The 27,625-nt window shown below is 37.8% G+C and overlaps 1 protein-coding gene across 1 annotated transcript in view; it reads right to left on the bottom strand.

Annotated features, from left to right (window-relative positions):
* Positions 1 to 27,475, bottom strand: part of GNPTAB (N-acetylglucosamine-1-phosphate transferase, alpha and beta subunits) — a gene marked incomplete at its 5' end in the record, with an annotated part of 34,166 nt that extends 6,691 nt beyond the window's left edge. Inside the window, 16 exons of the mRNA XM_008941766.1 lie at positions 341 to 439; positions 2,083 to 2,168; positions 4,429 to 4,542; positions 5,648 to 5,867; positions 6,139 to 6,338; positions 7,422 to 8,521; positions 9,806 to 10,009; positions 10,769 to 10,892; positions 12,371 to 12,541; positions 13,603 to 13,782; positions 15,581 to 15,742; positions 23,361 to 23,495; positions 23,747 to 23,811; positions 24,525 to 24,730; positions 25,488 to 25,529; positions 27,356 to 27,475. Coding sequence (XP_008940014.1) covers positions 341 to 439; positions 2,083 to 2,168; positions 4,429 to 4,542; positions 5,648 to 5,867; positions 6,139 to 6,338; positions 7,422 to 8,521; positions 9,806 to 10,009; positions 10,769 to 10,892; positions 12,371 to 12,541; positions 13,603 to 13,782; positions 15,581 to 15,742; positions 23,361 to 23,495; positions 23,747 to 23,811; positions 24,525 to 24,730; positions 25,488 to 25,529; positions 27,356 to 27,475 — 3,228 coding nt within the window. The remainder of the gene's footprint in view (positions 1 to 340; positions 440 to 2,082; positions 2,169 to 4,428; positions 4,543 to 5,647; positions 5,868 to 6,138; positions 6,339 to 7,421; positions 8,522 to 9,805; positions 10,010 to 10,768; positions 10,893 to 12,370; positions 12,542 to 13,602; positions 13,783 to 15,580; positions 15,743 to 23,360; positions 23,496 to 23,746; positions 23,812 to 24,524; positions 24,731 to 25,487; positions 25,530 to 27,355) is intronic.
* Between the last annotated feature and the right edge of the window lie 150 nt (positions 27,476 to 27,625).

Genomic DNA, 27,625 nt, shown 5'->3' with positions numbered 1-27,625 from the left:
TCCTTTAAAATAAAATTGCCTGCAATATAAACTTTATGCCCTCTATAACAGCAAAAATGAAAGCCTCAAAAATAGCTGAAGTTTATCTGTGAGTTTTCAACATATAAAAATGTAACAGTAATTAATGAGCTAACCCCTAGTATAACAGAGAGAGCAATGACTTAGCTTCTGTTAAATAGAAAAAATTAGAAATACTTTCAGTTAAAATTGGTCTTACCCTGTAACACACAGTGCAGAAATACATGACAATACATGATTTTTTCAACACAAACAGTTTAAACAGTTGAAGCAGAAAATTTAAATCACCTCAAAACACCATACAAACTGAGAAAGAGAATACCTGGGATTTTTTCGTATGTCATCCAGCTGACCAACTACATGAGAAACATTCGTGCGAATCATTTTGAAAGCAATTTCCTCTTCTCCCATGATTTCAAACCTTATTGTTAAAATAATATTTATACATTAACAAAACAACCTAAAGTCAAGTTCAATAAATATTAATCTTTTATTTAATAGCTTACTTCTAATCTGAGTGGCCAACCTTCATTAGAACTTGCTATTTGCTTTCCATCATTATATTTACATTTTTCAGCTATTGCTCTTGCACAGAACCATTTTCCTATAGATTAGTAGCCCCTCAACACATCAAAGAACTGAATATTAATACAAAGTACATAAACTGAGTTTTGGCATAAAGTTAACAACTGATCTGAAAGTAGACATAACACTTTCTATGCTATTTACATTTTCGCTGGGTTGTGGTGGTTTTAAACACAATTTATAATGGTCATTTATAATCATACTTCAGACACGAGAAAACATTCTTATTTTCCAATCACCAACTCCTGAAAAATCTTAAAATAAAATTAGATGAGAGTATAAAAACCTTCAATCTTAACTATAAATAAAATATTTCTCACCCACTTGATCAATAACTCACAAACAAAACAACTGTATGAAAAGCAGAAGTATCATATCATCTCTGAAGGTTATCTTGAGTTTGAAAGAGCATTTGAACCCAGTTTAACTAACTGGAGGTACCACCCTTTCTTAACTTGATGTAAGAAAATACCCTGCCTGCTCTTTGAAGTCTGACCTGAAATCCTACATAATTTAAAAAGCTCATAAAATTAATAATACAATTACTTAAAGTTCAACAGAACGAAAGAGCAACATATATAAACTCTCTCGGGAAAGGAACGACTTCTAAAGCTTATAGCACAAGTTGAAGTGCTATGCATTAATGTAACGCCCAAAAGCTGCCCTAAGCACCATTTGTAACCTTTCATTCTACAGTTTTGTTTGACTCTGTAGCCACTCCAGAGGCACCTGCATGCTTCAGAGACTCCCCACCACCCTCCCCTGCCCGACAGTGCTGGTGAGGCAATGGACAAGACACAAAGCTACAAGCTCCACGTGAGCAAACAGCCTCACTGGTATACAGTTGGTCTGCAGGTTTCTGAGAAGAAAGATCTCAGAGAACCTGGTCTCAGGCAGATGTACACAAATGCAATTATTCAAACCAACCCACAGTCATCATCCTGGTTTGTCCTGCCCTTTCCAAAAGGAGATGGAAACCTCCTAGCTGTCACTCCTCCTCCTCACAGGAAAACAACGTAGTTTGGGGCTAAAATGCTTTTTCTGCTCTTTTCTTTTTTTAAGCTTCAGTAGAAGAAAGGATGAAGCAGATTTACAGCTTCTAGCTACAGGACAGGCTCTCTCCTCCTTTTTATGCTCCTTTAACTGCCCTCGCTCACTACCTACAGTTAGTTTATTTAGCCATATAAAGATGCTTCTGGCTTACTGTTGTACAACACAACTTAGGATCCCGCCTAAGCTGACAAAAGTAGCATGGAAATATTTTGTCTACTAAGTTAACTGAAAAAAAAAAAAAAAAATCACATCATTCTGCACAATGAAACATAGATATAATTATGTTTCTTGAGTTCCATTGTGACACTAAGTTGAGCTAAGATTTGTTAACATACACATACAATCTTTGGTCATGTATGTATATACATGTCATCTAGTTGCTTTACAGAACCTAGCCTGGCTTTCCACAGGACCGTCACAACATACCTGTACTTGTTTTTGTCCTTGTATGCCTTACGGATTCTGTCAGTCACAGGTTTGCAATTAGTCACTAAGTTTTTTGTTACTGGAGGCTGGAAGAAAACATTGTTTAGATTGTAGGTTACCAAAAATTACAGATTCTGTTATAAAGATGTACTTTGTAAAAAACATATTACGGCTAGAAAAGTCTGCATATATATTACTTTCCTGGATTGAAAAGCAGTTGAGGGGAAAAACAAAGAAACAAGAAGACATTACGTTGGTGCATAACATCACCATTTCCTATGCATACAAATATTATATGAAAAAAAAGATTATTTTTGGCAAAAACACTGTAGCTCATTTGACAGCTGTCTTTTACATTCCTCTGGTAGAGGCCAGCAGCTACTCTGGCCAGGCAAGCTCTGCAGCACAGCTGATACAGGAGGCCTTATTTCTATCACAAGCTACATTGAAACAATTCTGGGAAATAAAATTGCTATTCTCGAGGGACATTTCTATGGTAGTAGACTCATTCCAAAAAATATAGCTGTTGCAAACAACAGAAGTAAAAATCAATTAGTCCCTTATGCTAAACACAAATGCTATTTTGTCACTACTTGAACTGACTGATAACATTAGTACATAAGGCATTGCTGCTCAGATTAGTAATATTTTACTAACTCTCCCAAAAGATTAAAGTAATTTGACATTGTTTGCAACCACTGAGACTTGTTTTTAATCCCATTTTAAAACACATTTATGGCAGCCATCCTTTACTATGACTCTTCGAAGTTTTTTACTTCACATAATTTTACAGACTGCATATAGAGGCAAAATGAAGCAAGGCTATACTGGACATAATGTCCTCAGACTGCACAGGATTCTTAAATCCACACTTCCAATTCTTTGAAGCAGGCTGACAGAATGGCTTTCTACAGAACTTTGTGGGAATTCAGACTTAGAAGAAAATATTTTTAAAACCTTGTAACATAACCTGGTAAGAATACAAGGCAGGAAAGAAGTCCGGAGGGAAGGAAAACAAAAAGTAAAATAGTCAATTTCCATACACATTTATCTACACATACATCATGGATCTCTGCACTATGATTTGCATGTGTTGGGGACCAATAACGCTCTTCTACTACCCATCTAGTCCTAAAATGTTAATTTTCACAGAATCACACAGTGGCTTAGGTTGGAAGAGACCTGGTGAGCTCATCTTGTCCAAGTCCCCTGCTTACGCAGGGCCACCTGGTGCCAGTTGCTCAGGACTATGTCCAGACAGCTTCTGAATATCTCCAACATTAGAGACTGTCCACAAATGGGCAACCTGCACCAGCGCTTCCTAAGAGTAAAAAAGCATTTCCTGATATTCAGAGGGAACCTCCTGTGTTTTCAGTTTGTACCCATTAACTCTTGTCCTGTCATCTGGCATCACTGAGAAGACCCTGTCTCCCTTCAGATGTTTATATACATGGGTGAGATACTCTTCTTTAGGTTAAACAGTCCCAGCTCCCTCAGTCTTTGCTCATAAGAGAAATGCTTCAGCCCCTTAATCACCTTTGTGGCCCTTCACTGGACTCCAACCAGTATGCCCATGTGTCCCTTGTACTGAGTGGCCTCAAACTGGACACAGTATTTCAGGGGTGGCCTCACCAGCACTGAGTAGAAGGGAAGGATCACCTCCCTTGGTCCGCTGGCAACACTTTGTCTAATGCAACCCAAGAAACCATTAGTCTTCTTTGTGGCAGCACTACTGCTGGCTCATGTTCAACTTAGGTGTCCACCAGGACCCCAGGTCTGCTTCTGCCAAGCTGCTTTCCAGCTGGGTAGCCCCTGGCATAATACTGCTCCTGCCTGCTGCTCCTCAGGCGCAGAACTCCACACCCCTCCTTGCCAAACTTCGTAAGGCGCCTGTCAGTCCACCTTTGGGTGTTAAAATGAATTAGTCTGAACTGTTCTAAAGATGTCCATCTGATGGTTTGGTGTTTTGTTTTGGTTTTTTTTTTCCATTTGTTTTGTTCATAAATACATGGGTTATAATTCAGATAAAGATTTATCAGAAAGTTCTAGTCACAGAGGTATTGGGCTGTCTTTTTGGTTGACAACAGTGAATTTTCCTAACAAGGATGGCTTTTTCAACCCCATATACAAGAACATTTTAATGCTAAGCTTTTCTCTGTTTTCGAAGAAAATGAATGGCTTTAAAGGTTAGGAAGTAGCCTGTAAAACTTTCATTTTATAAAACTTCATGCACACACAAGTAGAATTTTTTGTAAATGCTTTCCTTCTAGATATCAAACCAGCTTTTCAAGCACAGCAAACACATGCTCAGGAAAGAAACCAAGCATCTTTTAACATGTTACTTACCAGATTGGGATCATAATATGCTTCCTGAGTTGGTGGAATGACATGGATCTGAGTGATGTTGGCAGGAAGAGCTTTAGAGCAATTTATTAGCATTTGTTCTAGACCTGTCAAATCCTAACAGAAAAAGAAATAAAGATGATCCTATTTTCTCACTAATATAGTTCTAAAACTCCAGGGTGCACATATTTATAGTGTTATCTACAGAACAAATTTATGTTCTACTGTCAGAAAAAGAAAGCATCCAGCAGATCCCAATTCAATAACTACTGAAGTCGGTGGGACTCCCCATATGCCTGAAGTAAATGCTCAGTGCATAGCTGAATTAAGACCAGATAAAGCATGACAAGGTCATTTTCATTTAAAACTAAAAATACACTTTTACAGATGATGTCAGGACAGTAGAGAACTCCCCAACCAGCAGTGGCATATTAAAGCCAAATCAAGCAGAACAAACAGACAAGTGACTTGAAAGGACAGGAAGAAGATTTTCCGATTAGGTTACAGGCCAGGAACACACTTAAAGCAGGACTGTGCTCCAGCTACACCAATGATTTTGTGTGCTGTTTCAAGAACAAATTATTTCATTGGTTTGGGCCAATTCCACTCTGTAAAGCAGAAATAGTACACTTTGTTCTTGATCAACTGTGTTAAGTCCTACAAAAATGATGTCTCTGTTTATCACGTTCCTAGAAAAACAAAAGTGTGAAGTCTTTGTATATGGTCATAGTATTTACTAGTATAACTTCTTTGATATATATATAAAACACACACACACACATATATATATAAATAAAACACATACACATATATATATATAGACACATCCCCCCCACCATTTTCTCAATTCTTTCTTTAGGCTACAAGTTCCTCTAGGCAAGAACTGTCATTTACTATGTGCAAGAACAAGAGCAAGCACAGCAGGATCCCACTCTTCATAGTGCTTTTACTAGTGAACATCTATTCAAAGGACAAAGTCACACCAATTGCCCAATTGCCTTCTTGAACTTGGATGCCAGTGATCCATTTTTTCATATGCTGCTAGAACTCAACTAATGGTTGACCCCATAGAACACAATGTTATGTTCTCCAGACAAAAATTAAGAATTCCCAAATGTTACACCTGCTATAAGGAAGGACAAAAAGATGTGACTCATTGTTTTAATAGTTTTGGACTCCAAAACTGAAGTTGCGCTAGAAGTTATTTGTAAGGAAAGAGTACCTGCAAGCTTAATGGTAGTTCATGGATCCTTGTGGCCAATGTGCGAATCTCTCGGTCAGACAAAATTCCCGACTGGTCTGTATCAACCTCATCGAAGATCTGAGAAACATTCAGTGGCTGGACTGCGCTCATCAGATAGTAGAAATATGAAAAAGCAAACTGCATATCTTCTGAGTGCCGCACTTTGTGAAACGATGTCTTGTCAAACTCCTCGGGAAACCTATATAAGAATGTAAACCAATTTAGTACTGCAGTTTCTTGAAATAAAACATCCCTTACCTAAAAACAAATTACCATCTGGAATTTTAAAAGGTCTTCTAAAGTCTCCTTGTTTTAGCACAGCTATTGTCATGTAATAAATTCTCTATTTCCTTTTCCAGAATGTAATTTTACTTGGTAGCCATCAACACGCTGAAAATAACCATAGCAGAGCATCAACAGAAAAGAAGGATTTCCGACAGTTTTACATTATTCCAAACAAAGACACTCACATATCCTGTAGCTCTTGCATAACAGTGCGGTCAATCATGTGAGGCATATGAGCAGGGACTTTCCGAGATGTAAATCCAAATTTGCTGTTTAAAAGCTTATTTACATATCGAAGGGAATCAGCAAATGTATCTTTCAGCTGCCTTCCAAAATGTTTACCATCCGTAAAATAGGACATTTGCTTGAGTAATGACTCCTCTTCCTAAACAGCAGAATAGGCATAAATCAGGGTTACAGCACCAAAAAAGAATATGCACATTAAACACACAGGAAAAATGACATTTCAGTGAAGTGCCAACTCTTTCTTCTCTCTGCAAATGGGAACAGAAGTTTTGAATTTGTTTCCGTATTCCTTAGTTCTCTTTAAAAACATAAAAGGGAACCCCTTCCTTAAAGCTTTCATGCTTTGAGGAAAAATAGTCCATAAAAAAACTAACATTTGGGCTCTGACACTCCAACTCCACACACATTAAAGTCCCTGTTTGCCATCAGACTTATTTGTAATACAGCCTTGTATTTTCCTGATTATTCATCCATACTTGATAAACTGAAATAATAGAATCATTAAGGTTGGAAAAGACCTCTAAGATAATCAAGTCCAACCACCACCCAACACTACCATGACCATTAAACCAAATCCTGGAAAATTCAATCTCAGAGGAAGAGTTAGTCATTCAAAAACATAGGTCCCCTGCTATTTGGAGTAGTGCAAAGCATTTGCTACCAACTGAATCACAGGCTCTATCTTCTCTCCTAGATGTTTTCAAAACTGCCAAAATTCTTTGGCTCAAAACAAAGGAAGCTTCCTAAATGTTTTCTTGACATAGCCTGAATATACCATTTTCTTGGGAGACTTTCAATTTAAATTTTAGAACCCAAGTATTTACCATTATTAAAATAAATAAATAAATAAATATATAAAATTGGGATCTTTATTTGCATAAGTGCAATCAAGCCCAATCTTACACTTTCTACTGTAGTGTTACATGTCTGAACAACAGCACTGTGCCAACATACAATGAAAAAAAAGTGACCCTGACAAAAAGGCACAGTAGACAGGGAACAGAAATGGCTATTCAGGTTTTACCACCCAGCTAACAGAGGCTCAGACCAAAAACAAGCCAGATTTCATGCGAAAAGTCAAAAGGAGATTTCAGAAAAAAAACTCTCATAATTTGCCTTAAAAAGCAAGACACACTCCAAATTTATAGATCATATTACCAGTATTCCACCAAATGCTGAAAGACGCAACTTTTCCAATAAGCAGTGACATTAAGATACTCACATCAAGAAGGTCCTGGAAATACTTGTTTTTCTCCCACGGCAAAAAACCTTGGTAACTTCCAGCATAAGACAGTAATTTTCTTCCCACTAGTCCCTCCCTTAAATTTGTATCCACCTGTATATGTCCTTTTTCTCCTTCCATTCCCTGGGTGCCCTCTCCAGTATCTAAATTCCCCGTACGCTTTGATTTCTGGGTTTCCCTTAATATGAGTGCATTCAATACTTTCTCCCGAGTTTCATTTTTATTTCCCATACTCTGGGAGAGAAGTGTGGATTTAGGCATTACTTTATCAATAGATTTATTTGCATTCATTTTCACAACAGTCTCCTTTGTTCCTGTAGGCCTTGAAGTAACTTCATTTGCTTTTCCTGTTTTTATTCTGCCATCGTTTCTGTCTGTATAAGGCTTTTGCCAGCTGGTATGGTTCTTCTCATCTTCTGAACGATTATGCATGCCCTTCTTTTTCAGGTCTGTAATACTCTTCACTGTAGTTAAGAACTGGAAAGGTCTCAGGAGAGCAGCTTTGGATACGTTAAATCCTTTCTGAGTGATATCACCATTCAGCAGTTTTAAGTTTAAGTTCTGTAGTGCTCGCTGAACATCTTCAGGAAGGAGAGACACATTTACTGATGGTATTGTCACTTCATCTATACTCTTTGTGCCATTTCGACGTCTCCTGACTTTTGGAAAGCGTTTTTCTTCAGGAATATCTTCAAAGATCATTTCAGCTTCTGGTATTGAAGTTACAGTTTTAAAATCAGAGTTGGATTTTTTCATGGACGTTGCATTCAGTTTTGGTTCCTCTCTAGTATCAGCTTCAACAGCTAACTGCATTTTGAATTCTTCATCATTTTTATTTAGAAATGTAAGGTTAAAATAGATAACAGTTGCATTCATGCCACTATGCATTATGAGGTGGATAGTCTTCCATTTGTTTGCAACTGAAGCATGTCGGATAATTGGATTATCACTATATGAACCCTCAAGTCCTTTCTTGGCTATTTCACTGAAGCTGAAGTAGGGCAGACATTCACCCTTGGGAATAACATAGTAGGTCTGATTAAGCTGAAGTGTCACCTTATACATCTCTTCAAAGTGATCTGGAAAAAAAAAAAAAACAAAAAACACACCACAAATTTCTCTCAGTTTGCAGCGTGACACTCATTTTTCAATCTTTTTTTTAACTGTTAGGTGCCCAGTTGGATTCACCGTATTAGCAGGTGACAGCTTTGTGAAAGAGCAATTACTGTAGCTTCCAGTTCTTGCTCACCTATCTTAAATAATAAATTACTGGAACATGCTCAAATATATAGAACTGCCAGACATTCTAGTGTTAATTCTAAAACACAGTATAATTTATCAATTTTTCAGTCTCTACCTGAAAAGCCTAAGTGGCTCATTATCACACATCATTTAAAATAATCTATCAGTCAGAAGTAACATGCCCATACCATGTTTTGCCATATTTTAGATTAATGTTACACTGCACCTTGACTTGAGACTTCTCAAATCAGATATGCTGAATCAGGCTTCTCCCTTCCAGGTTACCTGCTAACTCACACACACTGCCAGCAACAGAATTGCCAGTAACACATTTGTCTGGGCTGAGATGCAGGGGAGCCTCTACTCTTCTGAACAGGCCAAATTCTTCCATTTCTGTTCCCCTGCTGATAGCAGACGGCATTCGCAATCACTTCACTCACTCCTGCTAGTCTTTCATATGAAAAGAAACCTCAGACAACTTTACAGGTGACTAAAAGCAGCCTTTGGCAAGAGCCCAGAACCAGGCTTGGACTTATGCTGTCAGCATCAGAGAAGTTCTTTACATTTCTTAACCACTATGAGCTGTAGCTCAGTTGTCCTTATTTGGGTAGAGAATGTTTGCATAACCAAAATGTAATTTCTTCATTTAAAATGTAAGTCTCTTTGGGGGAAGGTTTATCAAGCACTGGAACACGCTTCTCAGGGAAGTGAGTGAAGTACCACCCCTGGACATGTTTAAAAGTCATGCAGATATGGTGCTTGGGTACATGTTTTAGCAGTGGACCTGGCAGAGTTAGGTTAATGGTTAGACTCATTTTTAAAAAGTCTTTTCCAACCTAAATGATTCTATGATTCTGTGCAAGGAGCCTGATCCTTCCTGCTCCAAAGCACCAAGCACCCCAACCACGCTCGGTCACTAACTGTTTATTTCATTAGAGCACCATATAATACTGATTCAGGTTTGAATTAGTGACTACAAGCAGCATGAGACTTCTTTCTTCAGCTCTTCTCCACGACTATAGGGCTTCTTAGCCCAGTCTGAGAGTAACGGAAAATGAAAAAAAGTCGCACAGTTCAAGATAACCCTTAGAAAAAGTTTGTCAGTGATGTATCTTACATACCTTGGCCACAGTCACCAGCATCAAATCCACAGGAAAGGACGTTGCAGGCCTGATCACAGAATTTGTCTGCTAGCCAGGAATTAGCACAGCCTTGGTTGCAGTATGAAACACCACTTATTCCTGCACCAAACTGCCATGGTGGTCCATTCCCAACACCCCCAGCTGCTCCTCCACCAGCAACATAGCGACTACCCCCACTGTTACCTACAGGGAGAGAAAGAAAACAAAACAAAAAAAAAAAAAACCCAGTCATTTGAAAGCCTTGTTTCTGGGGAGAGACACATGTTAAGCCAGTGTTCTAGCTAGACTGAGGAGTCCACAATCTTATTTATCACCAGTGAAATTAACATTGGGCAAATGCTAACTAGACCGCTGTGAATTAGTGTAAAATCCACAGCATTCAAAATCTCAATGTACAAGTTTAAGAATCAAATTAAAATTGAAAGAAAGCCTCCAAGATATTTTGTCTTAACTTCAAAAAGGCAGGCAGACAGCTGATTTACTACATCTTGTGCTTGCAGTCTTGACTTGACAGAACCCTAGAATGGTATCACTTCTTCAGTCTAGAAGTATTACTTCATGTTCCTACCCTGCTGTCCTGAAAATTCCATCTAGAAACTAGTGGTGCAACTTCACAGTCCTGTTACACAATATATTATTTGGACTCAGAATCCAAGTACCTATTATACAATATATAATAATAAAAATAATTTGAATTTCAAAACCCTTCCTTCCAACTAGTCAACTGTGGTACCCAAAGGAAGATTTTCCTATGCCCTATTTGCTGTCATTTTCCATAGAAATGGGTGTAGTTTGCAAGAAATAAGGTTTTTATATGTAAGTCAACATTTTTTATTATTAAAGGAGGCAAATTTTGTAATTAGGCAGAATGAGGAATCATAGAATTATTTTTACAACAAAAAAAAAGCACACTTTTTTCTAAATTTAACATTGCTGTCTTACCGATGCAATCACCTCCATCCCAATCACATGCTGAGTTATTACAGGCTTTATCACAGTAACCATCTTTAATCCATGAGCCAGGACATCCCTCAGCACAGTTTGGCACAGGCCAAGTCAAGTAAACCTGGAACAATGTTACAGTCTGAGACAAGCAAGTCAACTGAGCTTGTTTCTTGGAACACAGAGACTTAAAATAAGGCTTTCCTGTGTACAGTGCCTTAAGTATTCACAAAGATTAGCAAACATTTAAACCTGTGAAGTAAATGTTACCCCTTTCAAACAGAGGGAAGAACAGAAGAATTGCCGGCGCCACACAACAAGGCAGCAATGACCAGAAAGAGAAAGCTGGACTTCCCAAATCTACTTCTGCAAACCATATTCCAATGTAAATTATTTTTTTTTATCTTTTATCAGGGAATATAGAGGAGCTTTAACTCTGAAGCAGCTCTGCAGTTCACTTGTTCTCCTGCCTCAAAATGTTTCCTCATTACTAACCAGTCATGAGATAAGCAGGACATGGTGAACCTAATCCCTGAAGCATCTGATCCACTATGATTTAATTCTAAGAACTGCCAAGATGAAAAACATGTGGGGGCGTGTGCATTTTCAACCAGGTAGGCACTGAAACACTTTTTTCCTTTAGGCCTTAGTGTTTCAAGATCTGAGCAGCACATTTCCTACTGGAACACTTGCTGAACCAGGTTTATGACTAACAACATTGCGCCTAAGCCGACTTTACCATCATAACTGAGCAGAATACCTGAACAACAGAAATGCACTAACAATATAATTTTGTATCTTATTTTTCTTCCTTCCATTTTGCTCTTGTAGATGCAGCTCACAGATGAAAACCCTGCTGGCAATCAGTCTTTATGCATGACTATTGCTCATGTTTCCTCAGCCCACTTTGCTTGCTTAACCTCAGCTGTTGGCAATAGGTCTGTTGAAAGACTAAAACCCTTGACGTTTTTGAACATGCAACAAAGTATCCTTTAGTAAAGAATTCTATATAGATTGGGTAAAGATATCATGGGTGTCTGGAACAGAGATAATCAATGGTAAACATCAATATTAAACAGTTCGAATGTCATCTGACTGACTTCAGTTTTCCAAAGGAAGAAAAAAGGTTTTCTTTTATCTCTTTTATTTTGATATTTCCCACAAAAAAAAAAAAATATTTACAAGGGAGGGAAGACTGACAGCTGCCAAACACCACATCAGTCTTACCAGTGCTCCAACAGAAAGTGGGAGAACTAGAAAAAGACACCAAAACTAAAGCATGAAGTCTGCCAGAGGAACCATTGTACTGACAGAAACCTGCGAGTGAATATCAAAAAAAGTAATTCTGCAACCCAAACATCAACAGAGTGCATATACAAAAGCCAGACAAGAGCCCTCCCCACCCTGCACCTTTGCTAGCAATTGTCTTGTGTTAAGAATAGTGAAAGTTTAAAGGTAAGCAGGGGAGCAGGCAGCAAAGGGAAATCTTCTTAGATTTGCTCTTCCTTTCAAAGGAAGTACTATTTCTTTGTTTTTTATTGCATTAGCAAAGAAAAGCTTTATCTCTACTACTGGTAAAAAAATCCTTTCATAATGGCTTACCTTTTGACCTTTAGAGTGACTGTAAAAATCATCAGGCCAAACATCCTTCCCAAACATAACATCATCATTGAGATAGATAAACTTCTGAGAGAGGCCACTGATACGATGAATGTGACTTTCAATAGCTGGTGAACTGAAGGTAGGCAAGTGACTCACATTCTGAAATATTTCCTAAAACAAAAAAGCCACAATCACCCAGAACAGTTTCAGACTGCAAAAAATTAAAAAAAAAAAAATCCCAACATTATAAAAGGTCAGGCACGCAGATACATTTGATAGCTACTAAAAGGAAGTTCTATCAAGAACAAGGAAACATATGAAAGACAAAAGTGGAAATATTTTAGCAAAAAAATAAAAACATCGCTATCTCATTTTCCCTCCACAAAACCACGTTCAAGTCTGCTACTTAACTAAGAAACTGCCCCTGGTTCAATGCAAAGGCACAAACTCCTCTTTCACTGGGCACTGGGATCAGGTCCAGAGTTCACACACACTTGTCATGCAGTACAGGCTGCACAAAACTTCAACCAAGTTGAACCTGTACCAGCATCCAAAAAGCCAGGACTCTTCCAACTCTTTCAAGTAACTTCACAAGCAGACAGCAACAGAAGTTGAACTAGTATCTTGTTACCACTCAGGTTGCTCAGGGGTCCTATGGCATGTCCAGATACCAAAATTACGCCCAAATTAGTAATATGAAGCTACTAGAGTATTTTTGTTCCACCTATTCAGGAAACTTGGACTCCCTTTCTCTTTTTAAATAAGATTTTTAGAATGCCTCGCTACATTTTTTGTAGCAATCTTCTTAGTTCCAGTAATGGTAATCCATCCTGTCTCAACACAAGCTTATTAGGTTATTACTGGTTCTGAGGGACTATTTATGGATTCAGATTACATTTTCTTCTCACCAGGTTTTTTATAAATACACTTTATAAGGAAATTAAACACAGGTGTATGTTAGCTGAAGCTTCAGTATTTGGAAAAGTGGACTAAATGAAGGCTTGAGATATATATCCTGCTATCTACTTAGCCAAAATACAAAGACATACTGGGGTTTAATAAGACCGTGGATGAGACGGGGAAGAGGTGGTCACTTCTCTTCCAAGTAAATGCAGCTTTCAGCTGAAAGGGGATAACTGCACTTAAAATAGAATATTTACTAGTAGCGCTTTTATGCTGCTGTATTTGTTTGCTTGCTTGTTTTGTTTGGCTTCTGTTTGTTTGGGTTTTACCTGATGCGTGACTATGGTTATGCGAGGATTATCCAAGTTAAGCCAGGAAGGAATCTGCCCATTAGTGACGATGAAGATGTGTCGTACCCAAGGTGCGTGCCTCTCTATTGATCTCAATGAGTACCTCAGCTCTTCGTTATCTTCAAAACGGCTTGCAGAAATATCTTCATCCTGTTTAGACTATAAAAAGAGAAAATTCTTTCTTAGATTTGAAATAGAACATTTACATTCTGATCCCACTGGGTAACAACAGTGCGCTTTAGCATACAGTGCCTAAATATTTGAGGACGTAGACATTCAAAGTACATTGATCAAGTCCCATTATTCTTCTAAAGGATCATATTTTTTCAAATTATCAAGGTGAACAATACAATCTTCTGACAAACAATGCTTGACCACCTGGTATCATTAGGATGTCTGCTGACCACACTGCAATATGACAGTGCCTGGTGTGATCCTGGCTTTTGAAGAAAGAACCCAGGAAGAAAAAAAAAAAAAAAAAAAAAAAAAAAAAAAAAAAAGAAAACCACAGCCCATGCCCTACTATTTTTCCTGGATTATTGGTCTCAGTTATTTCTTGATCTTGATCAAAAGCCAAGCTGCTTCTAAATCAGTAACATCACCTTTCATCAATCCAGTTTTAAGAGGCTTGTTCCTTCCCAGTACATTGCATCATAAGCTGTATATAAATGACACCTAATATAGAGGCACTGGGAGCGTCCTGATGCAGCCGCTCTTAAATTCTTTAAAATAAAAGAGCAGACGATAAATGAAGCAGAAGAAAATTAACAAAACTTAGCCTAATATGCAATCTCAAATAACTAAAAGTTTCCATATTTTTCTTCAAAAGTCAATGTTTTAATTAGAAACTCATCAGGTAAGTAACAGAATTAGGTTACAAGGTACCATAACATATCTTTCTTTTCCCATTTATGAGAACTTAATGACCTCTTCTAAAAACATTAATTAAGGCTGCCTAAAAGGAACACTTCTAAAAGAAGCACACCCAACTGAAGCAGGAAACACATGAAAAAATTAAATGTTTAAGAATTATTTAATTTTGACTATTTTCAGTACAGATTCTACACACTGTAAATAAATCTTTTCTAATATGCACGGTAACACAGCTTACATATTCTCAAAAACCTAACAACCAAAAACATTTCAGCAAAGCCATTGGCTAGGTACCCATCTGCAAAATAATGTATCATTTCAATATGGGGAAGCATAAAGTTTGAGTTCAGGGTTTCTATTAAAAAGAAGCTGCCCAAAAGCCAGGTACACAGGATACAAAGAGACTGCAAGCTTTACTGAAGTGGGCACATTTACTTCACCCACACTGCTTGACATTTACTGTAAAGTTAAACTCCAGCAGCAGAAAAAAACCCCAAAATTTTACAGGAGCTTATCTTGAAACAGACACCTTGTTGTTTTATTTCCTGTTGGTAAAACAAACATCCTTGCTATTCAAAGAAAATCTCCTTTCCTTATAAATATCTGCATTTCAGGTCTTCAAAATTTTTTTAAGAGAAGAAATTAGCATCTGCTCAGCATATATGATGCTGCAAAGCAAAAAGTAGCTTAGAAACATATTGGGAAGGAGATCATCATGTTCGTTAATAAAGCTCTCTGCCTCCCCCACATGAGAAGCCCATTTATCTGCCAGTCAGTATCAGTTAAGCCTTCCAGGACTTGCCTGCACACAACTTTATCAGAACATGTCCAGGGAACAAAATTTTTCACCTACTGAAGAACATGAAAATTTCAATTTAATGTCACACTGTTTGATCCTTTCTCCTCCCTTGATTTCAGAATTTGACAGTATTTTTGTAATGTTTTCTTACAACATAATAAATACCAGATTCTTAACACTTCCATGCTTCTGGAAGAAACTCCATGTTCCTTGTCATTGACTAGTTAGCCTCTACTTGCAGTTTTAAATACTACAACCTTTACATGCTTAACAGAGTTTACCTACCTGACTGATAGAGCTCAAGTCCCATAGTAAATAAGCAGGATTAAGCACCAGTTCTTTTCCTTCTACAGTCATGTTCTTCTTTGCTTGCTTGCTCAGTTCTTGGAAACCCTTAGGATTATTCAGTTGCAAGAGAGCCACGCTGGCCTCTGAATAGAGCTGTAACTATACAAGCAGAGAAAATTTCTGGCATACATCCAGAGCATCACTCTTCCTTTGCCAATTCAATTTTTTTGGTGTGTTTTGCTTACTAGACTTACTAATAAAAAAAACTAGTACGTAATGCTTTTAAAGAACTACAGTCTTGTAAAAGAACAAAAGGGGATAATAAAATTGGAAATTAAAAACAATTAAAGATCCAGAATACTTCTAGAAGTTTAATTTTCCAAAGAAAATTTCTCTTTACACAATTATCCAGCAACATTAAAACTGTCCATGTTATTTCTGGAGTAAGTCAGTCACCATCTATTCCACCACAGCCCCAGTAACAAATTTCATATTTTACAACAACTTTATAATATAACTAAAAAAATAATACTTTTTTTCCCAATCTTAATGAAGCCACACTTCTCAGAAAAATTCAGGCCACCAATTCATCATTGCTGTCAGAAGCGTGAAGTTTTCAGAATGGTTCACAGATCAACCTACAGCTCAGAAATCTGAGATACAAAGGGCTCCAGAACTAATCCATGTGGGTCTCCAAGTCCTTAATGATGGCTGCCAATATGCTGTTAAGGTCATTTCTTAGTTGGGGACTGTTTGATCTGTTTGCTGTTTTTATCTCTTGCCACTAGTAAGTCTGTATATCAGATTTCACAAGGTAAAGGATAAGAAGGGTCTTGCACTACATGCCCCAACAGCTAGTATAGCTTGCAAATTGCAGGGCATCAAAACATTTCACAAGAAATACGGCAAAACCCAATAAAATCCTTCATCCTACTGGATGAAGTAGCATAAGTGGACACAAACAAGGTAAAAGCAGACCCATGCTTTGATTCTTGAAGTGCATGCATTCAACAGTCAGATGGAAAATAAATGCAGTTAATCACTAACAGTACTTATGAGACACTATGCTTAATTTTTTTTCTTCATGCAACACTGAACACATAAGCATGTCTACCAGATTTTCGGTCACATTAGAGCTGTAAATGTAATTTCTAAGTTAACAAAATTTGAATACTATCACATTTGAAAACAGCAAAACCTTCTGTTTATTTTGTAACATCCTCAAGTGATTTTTTTTTTTATTATATCTGACCCTTTCTGCCCATTTTAAAGCAGTGCTTGTCCCACAGTTAGCACCCCTTCCCTTAGCAAGACCAGCTGTCTCACTTGTGACATTTTAAAGCTGTTGATGCTTTGACTCATGTGCTATTTGAGATCTTTCAGTCTGACTTATGAGGTCTGCCATTAAAAAAATCTGATAAATCTCAGACCTTCCAGGGAATCATCTGAACCTACGGGTGGAAAGGATGGCTTGAGCAGCTAAATGGTTGAGGTATAGTTACGGACTGCAGCTAGCAACCTCCAAAAATATCGATACTGAAATGCTACAGATTGCAAAGCTGCCATCAGTGGGTATGTGCTTTATTTAGGAGTACGACGGTGTCACACAGTCCCTTAGAATCTGTCACGTAAAACATACATATAACAAACCAAAAATACTACCATTCCAGAGCTTTGAAAGCTTTTAGGAACATTTAGTTTCTCTGTTTCCATCAAAGTCAACAAAATAGGTACTAGTACTACAAATTCCTAACTAGTTTTACGGAAGACACTTCCCCTTTCCCTCCACTAACACAGTATAAATGCTCTAGGTTTTTAAATATGTAACTGCCCAAGCACAAACAAGGAGTAATGGAAACACATGCTCCATTGCACAGCATCACCATTAAGATAACCACTCCATTGAACAGATTCATTTTATTACATCAGGTTTTCTTCCACCGATACCTTTTTTACGAAACATCCTTTCAAGAGCAGAACTATCAGTAATGTTAGATTTCAAGGCAGTTACCTAGTAACATAACTAACTAGACTCTAATAAACTGCAAGCTCTGCTCAGAACACTTTGTTACTGGTATATTCAAACTGAAATTCTCCCCGAGCAGATTTTCTGATGTCGCACAGATTTTTTTTTTCTGAGGTGGAACTTGGACACTTAACCAGTCTTTAAATTTTTATGCTTTATCTTCTTAATGGCCAAAGCCAATTACTAAGGAAATTAGATGCTCCTTTTTTCATGCTCCAGTATGGACACTCTAAAACTCATATGCGCACATAGCAAGGGAAGGAGAGGCACGTGTTGTGCTATGGAGTAACAAAAAGCTTTACAAACATGAAATACCATTTTCTTCACAAACATATCAAGTTCCCTTTATAAGGTAGCATAGTAGGAGAGTAATCTCAGAGTCAAAACCAATGCAATACCTTAGTAGTTTGGGGTTTGTTTTCCTACAAAGCTTACTTGCGACACCTCTGTCAACATACAACACCATCACCTGAAGCCACCTGTCTGCTCCATCAATACTGCCAAGAGCAGCAGTAAGAATGCCAGAGGCCCCACCCTCAAGGCAGTGAGAACAGCAAACACTCAGCATCACTGTGTCTGCCCATTCCTGTGTGGATTGTGTATTAGTAAAATAAGGTGATCAAAAGACACACCACAGCCCTCAGTTTCCAACATAACTTCTCCATACGTGTATATATGTGCACATCCAGATCAAAGACAAAGCAATATTTTGCAAAGGAAGGTCTGCAAGCTATCAGTTTTCCCTGAAGCAAATAGGATATTAAATGTTGAAAAGAAGTCACCTTCCTCCAAACATTTTCACTCTGTGTGCTATTTCAGTTAAGAAGCATTAAGATGATAGCCTCAAAAAAAGTCAAGCAAATCAAAACCCCTTGCCCTTTCAAACCTTCCCTTATCAGATTTCACAGCCCCTTCCTAGTTTTTAAGTCAGAAGCATCTCTTTTACGCTGAACAACGACAGTTTTCTTTAGAAATGTAGATAAGGGGAGAAAAAAGAAACGCTAAAATAATTTTTGTTTTTCTTCATGTAAAGTACAATGTAACACCTTCACAGCCTTTAAAGCAATACGGCTTACCAGCAGACAGCTGCACAAACAGAGAAACATCTCCATCTAGTGGTTTACTAATGCAGCGTTAAGAAATTGTGGAAAATAAAAAGCAGCCAATCTTCACCACGTGTCATAACACACACAGCTTAGAACAAATGTGATCAGCACACACACTGCTGCTTAACTTTCATCTGGAAATAAGCTTCCATTACACTGCAGGTCACAAGTACAAAGTTTCAGTAGACCGTAACATATAGAATTTCACCTTGGAAACTGATTCACTATATATTAAATCTTCCTAATTTAACCTCCTCTAGTTGAGCTCATCTGCTTTTCTTAAAGAGATTTTTAGACTTTTAGAACAAGAAACACCTGGCCCAGATGTCCAAACAGTTTTTGGCCCTCTTCAGAAGCTATTTCAAACAAGCAATCCAATTACAGCAGCATTACCAGTGTTCAACACAAATGCACCACCAGTTGCACTCCTCCCCTTTTCACCTTTCTTCCCTTCTAATAGCACCATTGTTGAATTTTTTCAGTTACTTGTTTCCATCACTGAACTAAGACACAGCCAGGTAGAGCATGCAGAAACCCATTAAGCATCAGGAGGCAGCTTTGATACACATATCCAGCCAAAACTCAGGGGCAACTTTCTTCCGCTCCATCAGGCATTTCACTACACTTCAAACTTTAGATTCCAGACTTGGTAACAGCAGAAAAATTACTGCAAATTTCAGTGGAGACTGAGCAACCAACCTTTCTTTCTTCTACTTAACTGTAACATCAACATCTCTCTCTTTGCTAAGGAGAAAAGCACATTTGGTTATGTTTGCCATAACTGCCTACGTACAACATCCACTGAATGAAGAACTGATTCTGAGCTAGGATCTTAGTAAAGGCTTCTATGAAAATAACCTCATCCACACTTCATATTTTTTATCCTTGCAAATAAAATGTTTCTTACGTTTATATACATATATGCTACAGTAGGAATAACATAAATAGCTGCTACTCAGAGTAGAGAATCTGCTGCTATGACCACACAGGATACAATAATCCAAATTTAATTGTTCTAAAACATCCAAACCCAAGAAGAGGAACAGACAGCAATGATGACTGGAAACTGCAGAATGCTGTGGATGCCCAAGAAAAATTGTGTTCATACAGAGATATGCCTAACCACATTGCAGAAGAGGAACTCTTAGAAACAGCTAATGAGCTGATCATAATGGTAATGTTTACACAAAGATAAGAACACACAAAGGAAAAGAGAACCAGCAGAAACAGAAAGATCTGTGATCAAATGGATGACACATGACTGGTTACAAAGAGAAAAACACAACCAAGACAGGGTAAGGAAAAATAATGTAGAGAGATAATAGGCATTGGATGTCACTTCCATTAGGAGCAGACAAGGAGACAGTAAACATATTTAAGACATTCCAGAGACGCAGCCTTTATGTTCATCTGGACAGCAATGGAAAACCACAGAGAAACTACAGCATTTTTAAGATTAGCTAAGAATTAAACTACTGATCAGCTTGGATAGAAACAACAGATTCTCCAGCTGCTTGGACATGAGAAGCAGAACTGAAAGAATCCACCCATCATGTTTTCTGTTGGACTATAATACTGCTAGTAGATCCCTCTGGGACAGATCTGATGAAAGGGATCATCTGATGAAACAGAAAAGAAATTACTCCAATCAAAAAATTAAGGTCGAGGCAGAATTGCTCCACAAGTCTTAAAACCATAAGGTAATAAAAACCAGCAGATGGCTCAAAAGTAATTAGGAGAAATCCAGGTACTTTATTCTTCCTAGGTGTCCATGAAAGATGGAAGGTCTTTATTATAACAGAAGAGACACTGGCAACTCTTAAGAATAAGGTCTGTGCTTGACATTTACTGCAGAACACCTGGAGAGAATCATGAAATTTTCAGTGCTGAAAGTAAAAATTCACCCAGGAGGATTAAGCAGAAAAAGCATCAACACTGACTTGAACAACAGATAATGCAATTAGAGAAATAACACAAACTAATGAAGTTAGAAAGTACCTGAAGAGCTGGGGAACAAGGAAAAGAAAAGTTCCACAACAACAGATATTCTTTTAATATAAGAAGTATATTTTAGTAGCAAAAATATTAGTACAGGCAATGACACCAGAGGAAAGGACAGAAGGTGGCAGAACATCCAGGACAAAAGGATACTGGGGGGTCCAAGAAAGACATAAGTTACTCTGACAAAGGAACACCGACTGTTACCAAGGTACCAGGGTGGGATGGGGGGGAAGCAGGGTACTATGGATAAAAGAACCGATTTGAGACAATATAATTTCAGGAAAAGAGCATAAAGCAATGCCTACTAAATGACAGAGAAACAAATTCCAAATATTGTTTGAGGGGTGAATGTTCCTCAGAACTATGTTAACTATGAGAACTTATATCTATGATATTCAACCAGAGAACACACATTGCCTAGGATGGTGGTCCAACTTATTCCCAAAGGTGGAAGCAGACAGGTTTCTTCTCTACCAAATAATCTTTGAACTGATTGAAGCAATATTATTTCAGATACCAATTTAGTAATTAATGAGAACATTACAGAAAAGCTGCTCCTAGAAAATAACCCTAGGTCAGAAAAATATAAGCTAATTGATTTTAAATTTAGACAGAAAAAAATAATTAAGGAACATCTCGTTACTAAACTTTTTGAATGCTAAAGGGCAATTTTAACAAATAAAAAGAGCTGGTAATTGCAGCCAAAGGTATTCTGAGCTCTTCAGCTCCATTATGTCAAATGTGTTAAAACTACCAGGAACCTGTAACTTAAGATGTGTTGAGGAACAAGTAAAGGCTCCAAACCCAAATGGATGAACCCGCACTCAAAGAAGATTCTTCAGATGTCCTGATGATGTTCCTCATGCAAACCTGAAGGCTCTAGCATCTAAGACAGCAAAGCTGAAGTACAATCTCCTGTTGGATAACAATCCAAATTCTGCAGAGTAAACACCATTTCTTTAAAGCGATTAAAACCACACCCACAGCATATAAAACAAGCAGAGACTGGCTGACTGACCATATCAATACCCACTGCTGTTTAATCAGGACTCCTTGGCCACACCAGAGCACATCTGCCCCATCATTCAGTCAAGCACTGACAGATCCACAACAGAAGGACACAATTTCCATGAACAGCACCAACACACAGCAGTGGAAGGATGCAAGGAAGGTTGTTTGCAGTGAGCATAATCTGGCACGCAGCAAGTCTCTGATGGTCTGCTGGCCCTGGGTTGGCTGCGTACTACATATTTTTCAGTGCATAAAATGTTTTGGTGATGCCTTGTTTAAAATGCTGTACAAAATTCCAGTCAATTGTGTTGAAGGCAGACAAATCCATGGCAGAAGTGGTAGGGAAGGACTATTGGAAAGATGAGAGGAATGGAGAGACAATGATGTGGGATGAGCACTGCTTGATTAGTTCAGTAAAATGATGGCTTGGAAAAGCCATAGCCACTCCCTATGAATACAAGAGAGATGTAAACAAAATGGAAAAGAAAAGAGCTACTTAAGCTTAAATAACTGTTTAAGGGGTCTCTCTATTAAGCTGTTTTAAAGTGTAGGAAGAGAGATACAAATGTGTTTACTTCAGAAGGAATGTTTCTACCATTAGGAGACTCTTAAGACACCCTACTGACACAAGCTGAGACAAGAAAGAAGAAACTCATCTTGCATTAAGTTGGAGCCTGACCAGCCTATGAAAAGGGTTACACAATATCATTTCTGCAATAGCAGAACACATGATTTGTTAACCCAGCCTACCAAGAAAAAAAAAAAAAAAGACAAGAAAAGGAAGTTATGCTCCTTCGAGCACCAAGAACAACCCCTAAAGTGAATCAGCACATCCTACAGGTGGGCATCAGACTAATAAAGACAGATTAACTATGGACTGACATACCTTTAGCCCTGCTAACTCCTCCTCCACAAACTCCCTGGCTTTGGCCCTTCTCACACCACCAATCACATCTCTCTCCAGTGCACAAGCCACCAATTTTCATGAGCTTTTTGAAACTTGATCCTATCTGATAACCTGTCTGTAACTGGAAAAAGTCTCCGGATGGCAGGGGAGAACAGAAGGGACAAAATGCTAACGGATGGCACAGCCACACAAGTTGTGATCTAGAGTTGCTTTGCCATTGGGTAAGTTGAAGTGCAACTTGCTCAAGATCATGCAGAGTACTTGGCAGAGAAAAATACAGCATTCACCTGTGAAACAATCCAAGCTCATTAAGATAATTCTTCTAAAAACAAACAGGGAAGAAAAAAAGCTAAGAAGCTACATCAACAAAATTCTGTCACATTGAACAAGCCAATGATACTTCAGCCAAACAGCCTATAGCAAATGTCTAAGAGAATCCGATACAGTTGGTACTTTTTAATCAGTTGCAGGCTAGCAAATCTAATGCCTGATAACTTGTAGCTACAGAATAGGAAACTGGTCTTTTGAAGGCAACTACTTGAAGACAACTACTTGAGTCCTTATATACTGCTCTTCAGAACTCAAGCAGAGTCACAGAGAAAAACAGATTGCTATCAGAAACATCCAAAGTCTCCTAGCTGGGTGAGATCCCATATCTGAACCATTAAAAAAACAAACAAACAACAAAAAAAAAAAACTAAGTTACTCTTTCGTCCAGACCCTTACCAGTTTTACTTTAGAGGCCAGGCTCTCTGGTAGTTTTGTTCGTAGTTGATTTGTTTCTTTGAACGTAGCTGGAAATCCACTAAGGAATGCCAAATCTTGCATTAATACTAGACCCGGAACTTCTTTATCGGTAGTCTAAAAACAAAACAGTGTATAGAGACCTTTTTAAACTTGGAATAATTCACACTTATCTATCAATTCTTCATCTGGTGGCAGATTTAATATTGTGTATACTTTGCCACTTAACCCAAACTTCAAAACTGAAATAGGGATTATTTTAAAAGCTTTCACTCCTTACCACATGCAAGTTATGGAAAGAATACCAGAGACATTTTCTTAAAACGTACAAGAAGTTAAACATATAGAAAAGCTAATGAAGTACATACCAAGTAACCCCTCCACACTATCTGTTTGCTGTTGTCTTTTAACATTCCAGAATGAGCAGCTTCAACTAGAACATAAAATGCATTGCAAATAAACAACTCAAAGTCACTCATTTTGCATATGCTAGTAGCTAAGATATAATATTGCAAATTAAAAAGCTTTGGATAGTTACAGTGTGAAGAGCTGTCTTTAGGAGTGGGATAGTTATGTTGTAAAGAGCTTTAAGTGGTAAATAATTCTTGGTGGTAAACAGTGGTTGAGCTAATGGGTGGTAGTGGTTAGGTACTACATATTTAACAAAATAAGAAGCCCATTCCTGCTCAAAGATCCTACTTACATATGCTGAACACATGGATGATTGTTTTATGGCATGCAATCTTTCGAGCATGGGTAGAATTTATTGCACAATATTTGAACTAGACTTCACAGCAATTAAAAGAGGATTTCTAAAACTAATCTCCCTCAACCTAAACCTCAGTCGTCTCAGATTATCAGTGCAACACAGATATTCAGATATCAAACCTGTTTTGCAATAGTCTTTCAAAGTAAGGAACTCTAATCATCTGTTACAGTTGTCTGGGAGGTAAGCAAACACTATCATTAAGTGTCATTGTTTAGACGATCAGCTTGAGGGCAAGAGATGGTGAATTACTTGCTACAGTCAAATAGAAAGTTACTAGCCCAGTCCGTACTGGAGGGAAAAAAAACGACTTATTCACAGCATCTTACTAAACAGCTTCCTCTAGAAAACTGGCTGGAAGATAGCAAATAGGTTCTTACCATCCTTAGGGCTATCAAAAACGATTACTGTCACATTGGTAGAAGGATTTTTTGGTTTTGCTACAAAGAACATATTGCTAGCAGCTTGTAAATCAGGATGAATGGACAGCAGGTCTTTCAGCGTGACATTGGTCGGCAGCGCAGGATCCAGGACGAGCATTGGCACTTTGATGCAGTGTGTCAACAAACACTCCAGTTGCTTCTCACTAGAGCAAAATAGCAAAGGTATATTTAACACTAGTAGAAAAATTAAGACAAAAATTGATGTCGGACGCAATGAGAAATACCTTTGCAAAACCTGATCAGTTACTTCTAACATCTGCTGGGGCAGGGAGAAACTACCAAAAGCACGCTCATTTTGCTGCAGAGGGCAAATACCTGATACAGTTTAGTTCATTCCCATAACTTTCTTTTCAAAAGTTTCCAAGCTTTCAAAGTTTGCCCACAAAGAAGGGCTTATAAAGATCTCTAACTAGCAGGATGAGCAAGCCAAATGAAGAATGGGGCAGACAAGGCCCTGTCACTTCCTGGCAGCACAGCCACAAGAGGCTTGGACCCTCCCACAGACAATTACTTGCAGCGCCACATATATAAATGACAGATAAAAGCAGTGCTGAAAAAAACTTTACTTTCGAACTATAAAACCCCAGGTACATATGCATTAAAAACACATACTCAGAATAGGAACCATGTCTAACCAGTGACAAGGATATGCTTTCTGAACTTCAGAAACTGTCATAATTTAAGAAGTTGATGCATTTATGTCACAATAACATTACTTTTATTCAACATATATATTAACATGCTGTCAACTTTTCCTGAAGTAACATAGGAGTCACATGTATGCAAAGCATGCATAGGCTATAGGAAACCAAAGATTCTCTCCAACCAACATCTGCTTTCAGCTAACAATGAGTAGGATAACATTTATTGCAATTTATGCCCAAAACCACATAAACTCACCTTTTCTTTGTTGGTTCTGTTGCATTCTTTCCCAAGATTTCCCTATTAAAGTTAAAACAACTACATTAAACAATGCTGAGTTGACAGTAAGGAATTTAGTCTAAATTCAGATCGTTAATTAAGTCAGGGACACGTCCTGAAAGCACCAATAACCCAGTTATAAAACTGCCAAGGACTTGCCAAGGCAAGCATGCGCTGACACACGTGCCCCCTCACTGCTCACCCTTGTTTAGTGTCCCTCAAAAAGTCTTGGTTGAGTTGACAGCTGTGACAGTGGGACTTTTTGCTTTTTTTCAAGGGTTATTATTAAGTTACTTAATGAAACTGATACTGGTATGCAAAACACTGGTAAGAAACCAGGATGAAGTGACCCGAAACTAGGCTGACTTGATTGTTTTGCCTAACTCATATATTCTGATAAGGTCTGTCATGAATTTTCCATGTGCACATAGAAGCTAATGAGGATTAAAGGTAGTACAGTGTTAATGCTAAATAATAACCATATCAGAAGGGCACCGTTCTACACACACACACCAATAGAAAGAACCATCATCCATTGAGCTACTCTCTGCCACAGAAAAATAAAGTGCCTAGACCACGACTAGCTCAATTCAGGCATATCAACAAGAAAGCTACAGCTTACCAAATTTTGCTATACAATACAAAAAACGCACTTGCTAGTAGAAATTTACAGCACTGTTGCCTTTGTCTTCAAGTTATCTTGATCTCATGCAACAGCTCTTTTTGTAACAGTGTTAACTGATTTCAAAGTACATGAAAAGAAAGTTATCTACAAGGCAGAGAATCAGGTGACCATGTAGATAACATATGTAGCATGGTCATGAGTGTTACTCATAAGCTTAACACCAACTTTCCAAATCAGGAAAATGGAAAAAACAACACGTGTTTTCCCCCTTGTAAAATAGGAATCGCAGCATGAGTGATGGCAAAGCTAAACATAGACCATGTCTATGTTTAAGATCTTTTAATTTAATGGATTTAAAGTTCTACTAACATTTTCATTGTTTAAGTAGCAAAACAAAGATCCAGAATTTTACACTGTCAGAGGCACCTAAATTGCCAAAAATCAGATCCATCTGGTCTCTTGTGCAATTCAGATTAGTCTGAATTAAACTATTACAAGCCTTAAAATGCAGGCTTGTTATTCTATTTAGCATATTTTCTGTCTGAAACAGATCATGTGACCACAGAGTAATTTGTTAAGAACTAAATCAATGGTTACAAAACACAATCCAAGGTATCCACAGCATCCTGTGTTTGAAGCCCTAGATCAGTAATTTTGCAGAACAGTGTAGCACAATCTAGAACACCAAATGCTGTAATTCATGTCTTTGCCTCCTTAGAAGGCTGACTGGGTAACATCAATAAATTCTTTTTCCTCTTTCTCAGTTTCAGTGTTTGGGAGACTAAATATCTAAATTTCAAAAGACGCCTTTAAGAAACATGTGCCTAAGATTTTATAAAGCCCATTATAAAGAACAATACTGGGTGGGAGGAGGGAAAAGGGGATGACAAGATTATACATTTGAGATAGAGTTTTATTATTTACAAATCAATAAAAAATTACATACACAGTTTTCTGCATGGCATTTTACAAATTCAAGACAAAACAGCCTTAATTACTTTAAATTATTATGTTTTGTACCTTAAAACAGTTTTCTGATTAGACTGTACTTCATAGCTAAATAGAGAACTGAAACAAGGCTTTGGGGATAATCAAATGAAGAAGTGGAAATGCACTTTGAATTTTCATGTTGAATACCATGGGAGAAAAGCAAAGAGGGCTAGTACTGCATTAGACTGCTGCTGCTGGTTACAGGAAAAAAAATAATACAGGAGATGATTACCTCATTATCTTCTGTTCTTCCTCCATCTGTTCTCTGACCTGTTGCAATTCTTTGATCAGCTCAACATCCGTGCCATTCACCCAGGTGTACACCACATCAATCGGCATGGGCAAACAAAGCCTACACAACCCGAACAAGAGCTACATGAGCTGTTTAATAGTACACAACCAGTGTTTGTGGCATCCTACGATAGCAGTTTCTGTCTATCAACAGAAATACTTTGTGTCTGGGCTGCAAACAAGACAAAGAGCTTGTCTTTAGCTATATATA

The sequence above is a fragment of the Merops nubicus genome, unplaced genomic scaffold, assembly GCF_000691845.1.
Source record: "Merops nubicus isolate BGI_N331 unplaced genomic scaffold, ASM69184v1 scaffold15106, whole genome shotgun sequence".
Taxonomy (NCBI): Eukaryota; Metazoa; Chordata; class Aves; order Coraciiformes; family Meropidae; genus Merops; species Merops nubicus.
The sequence above is the reverse complement of the archived record's forward strand: the minus strand, read 5'-3'. Positions and strand labels throughout refer to the sequence as shown.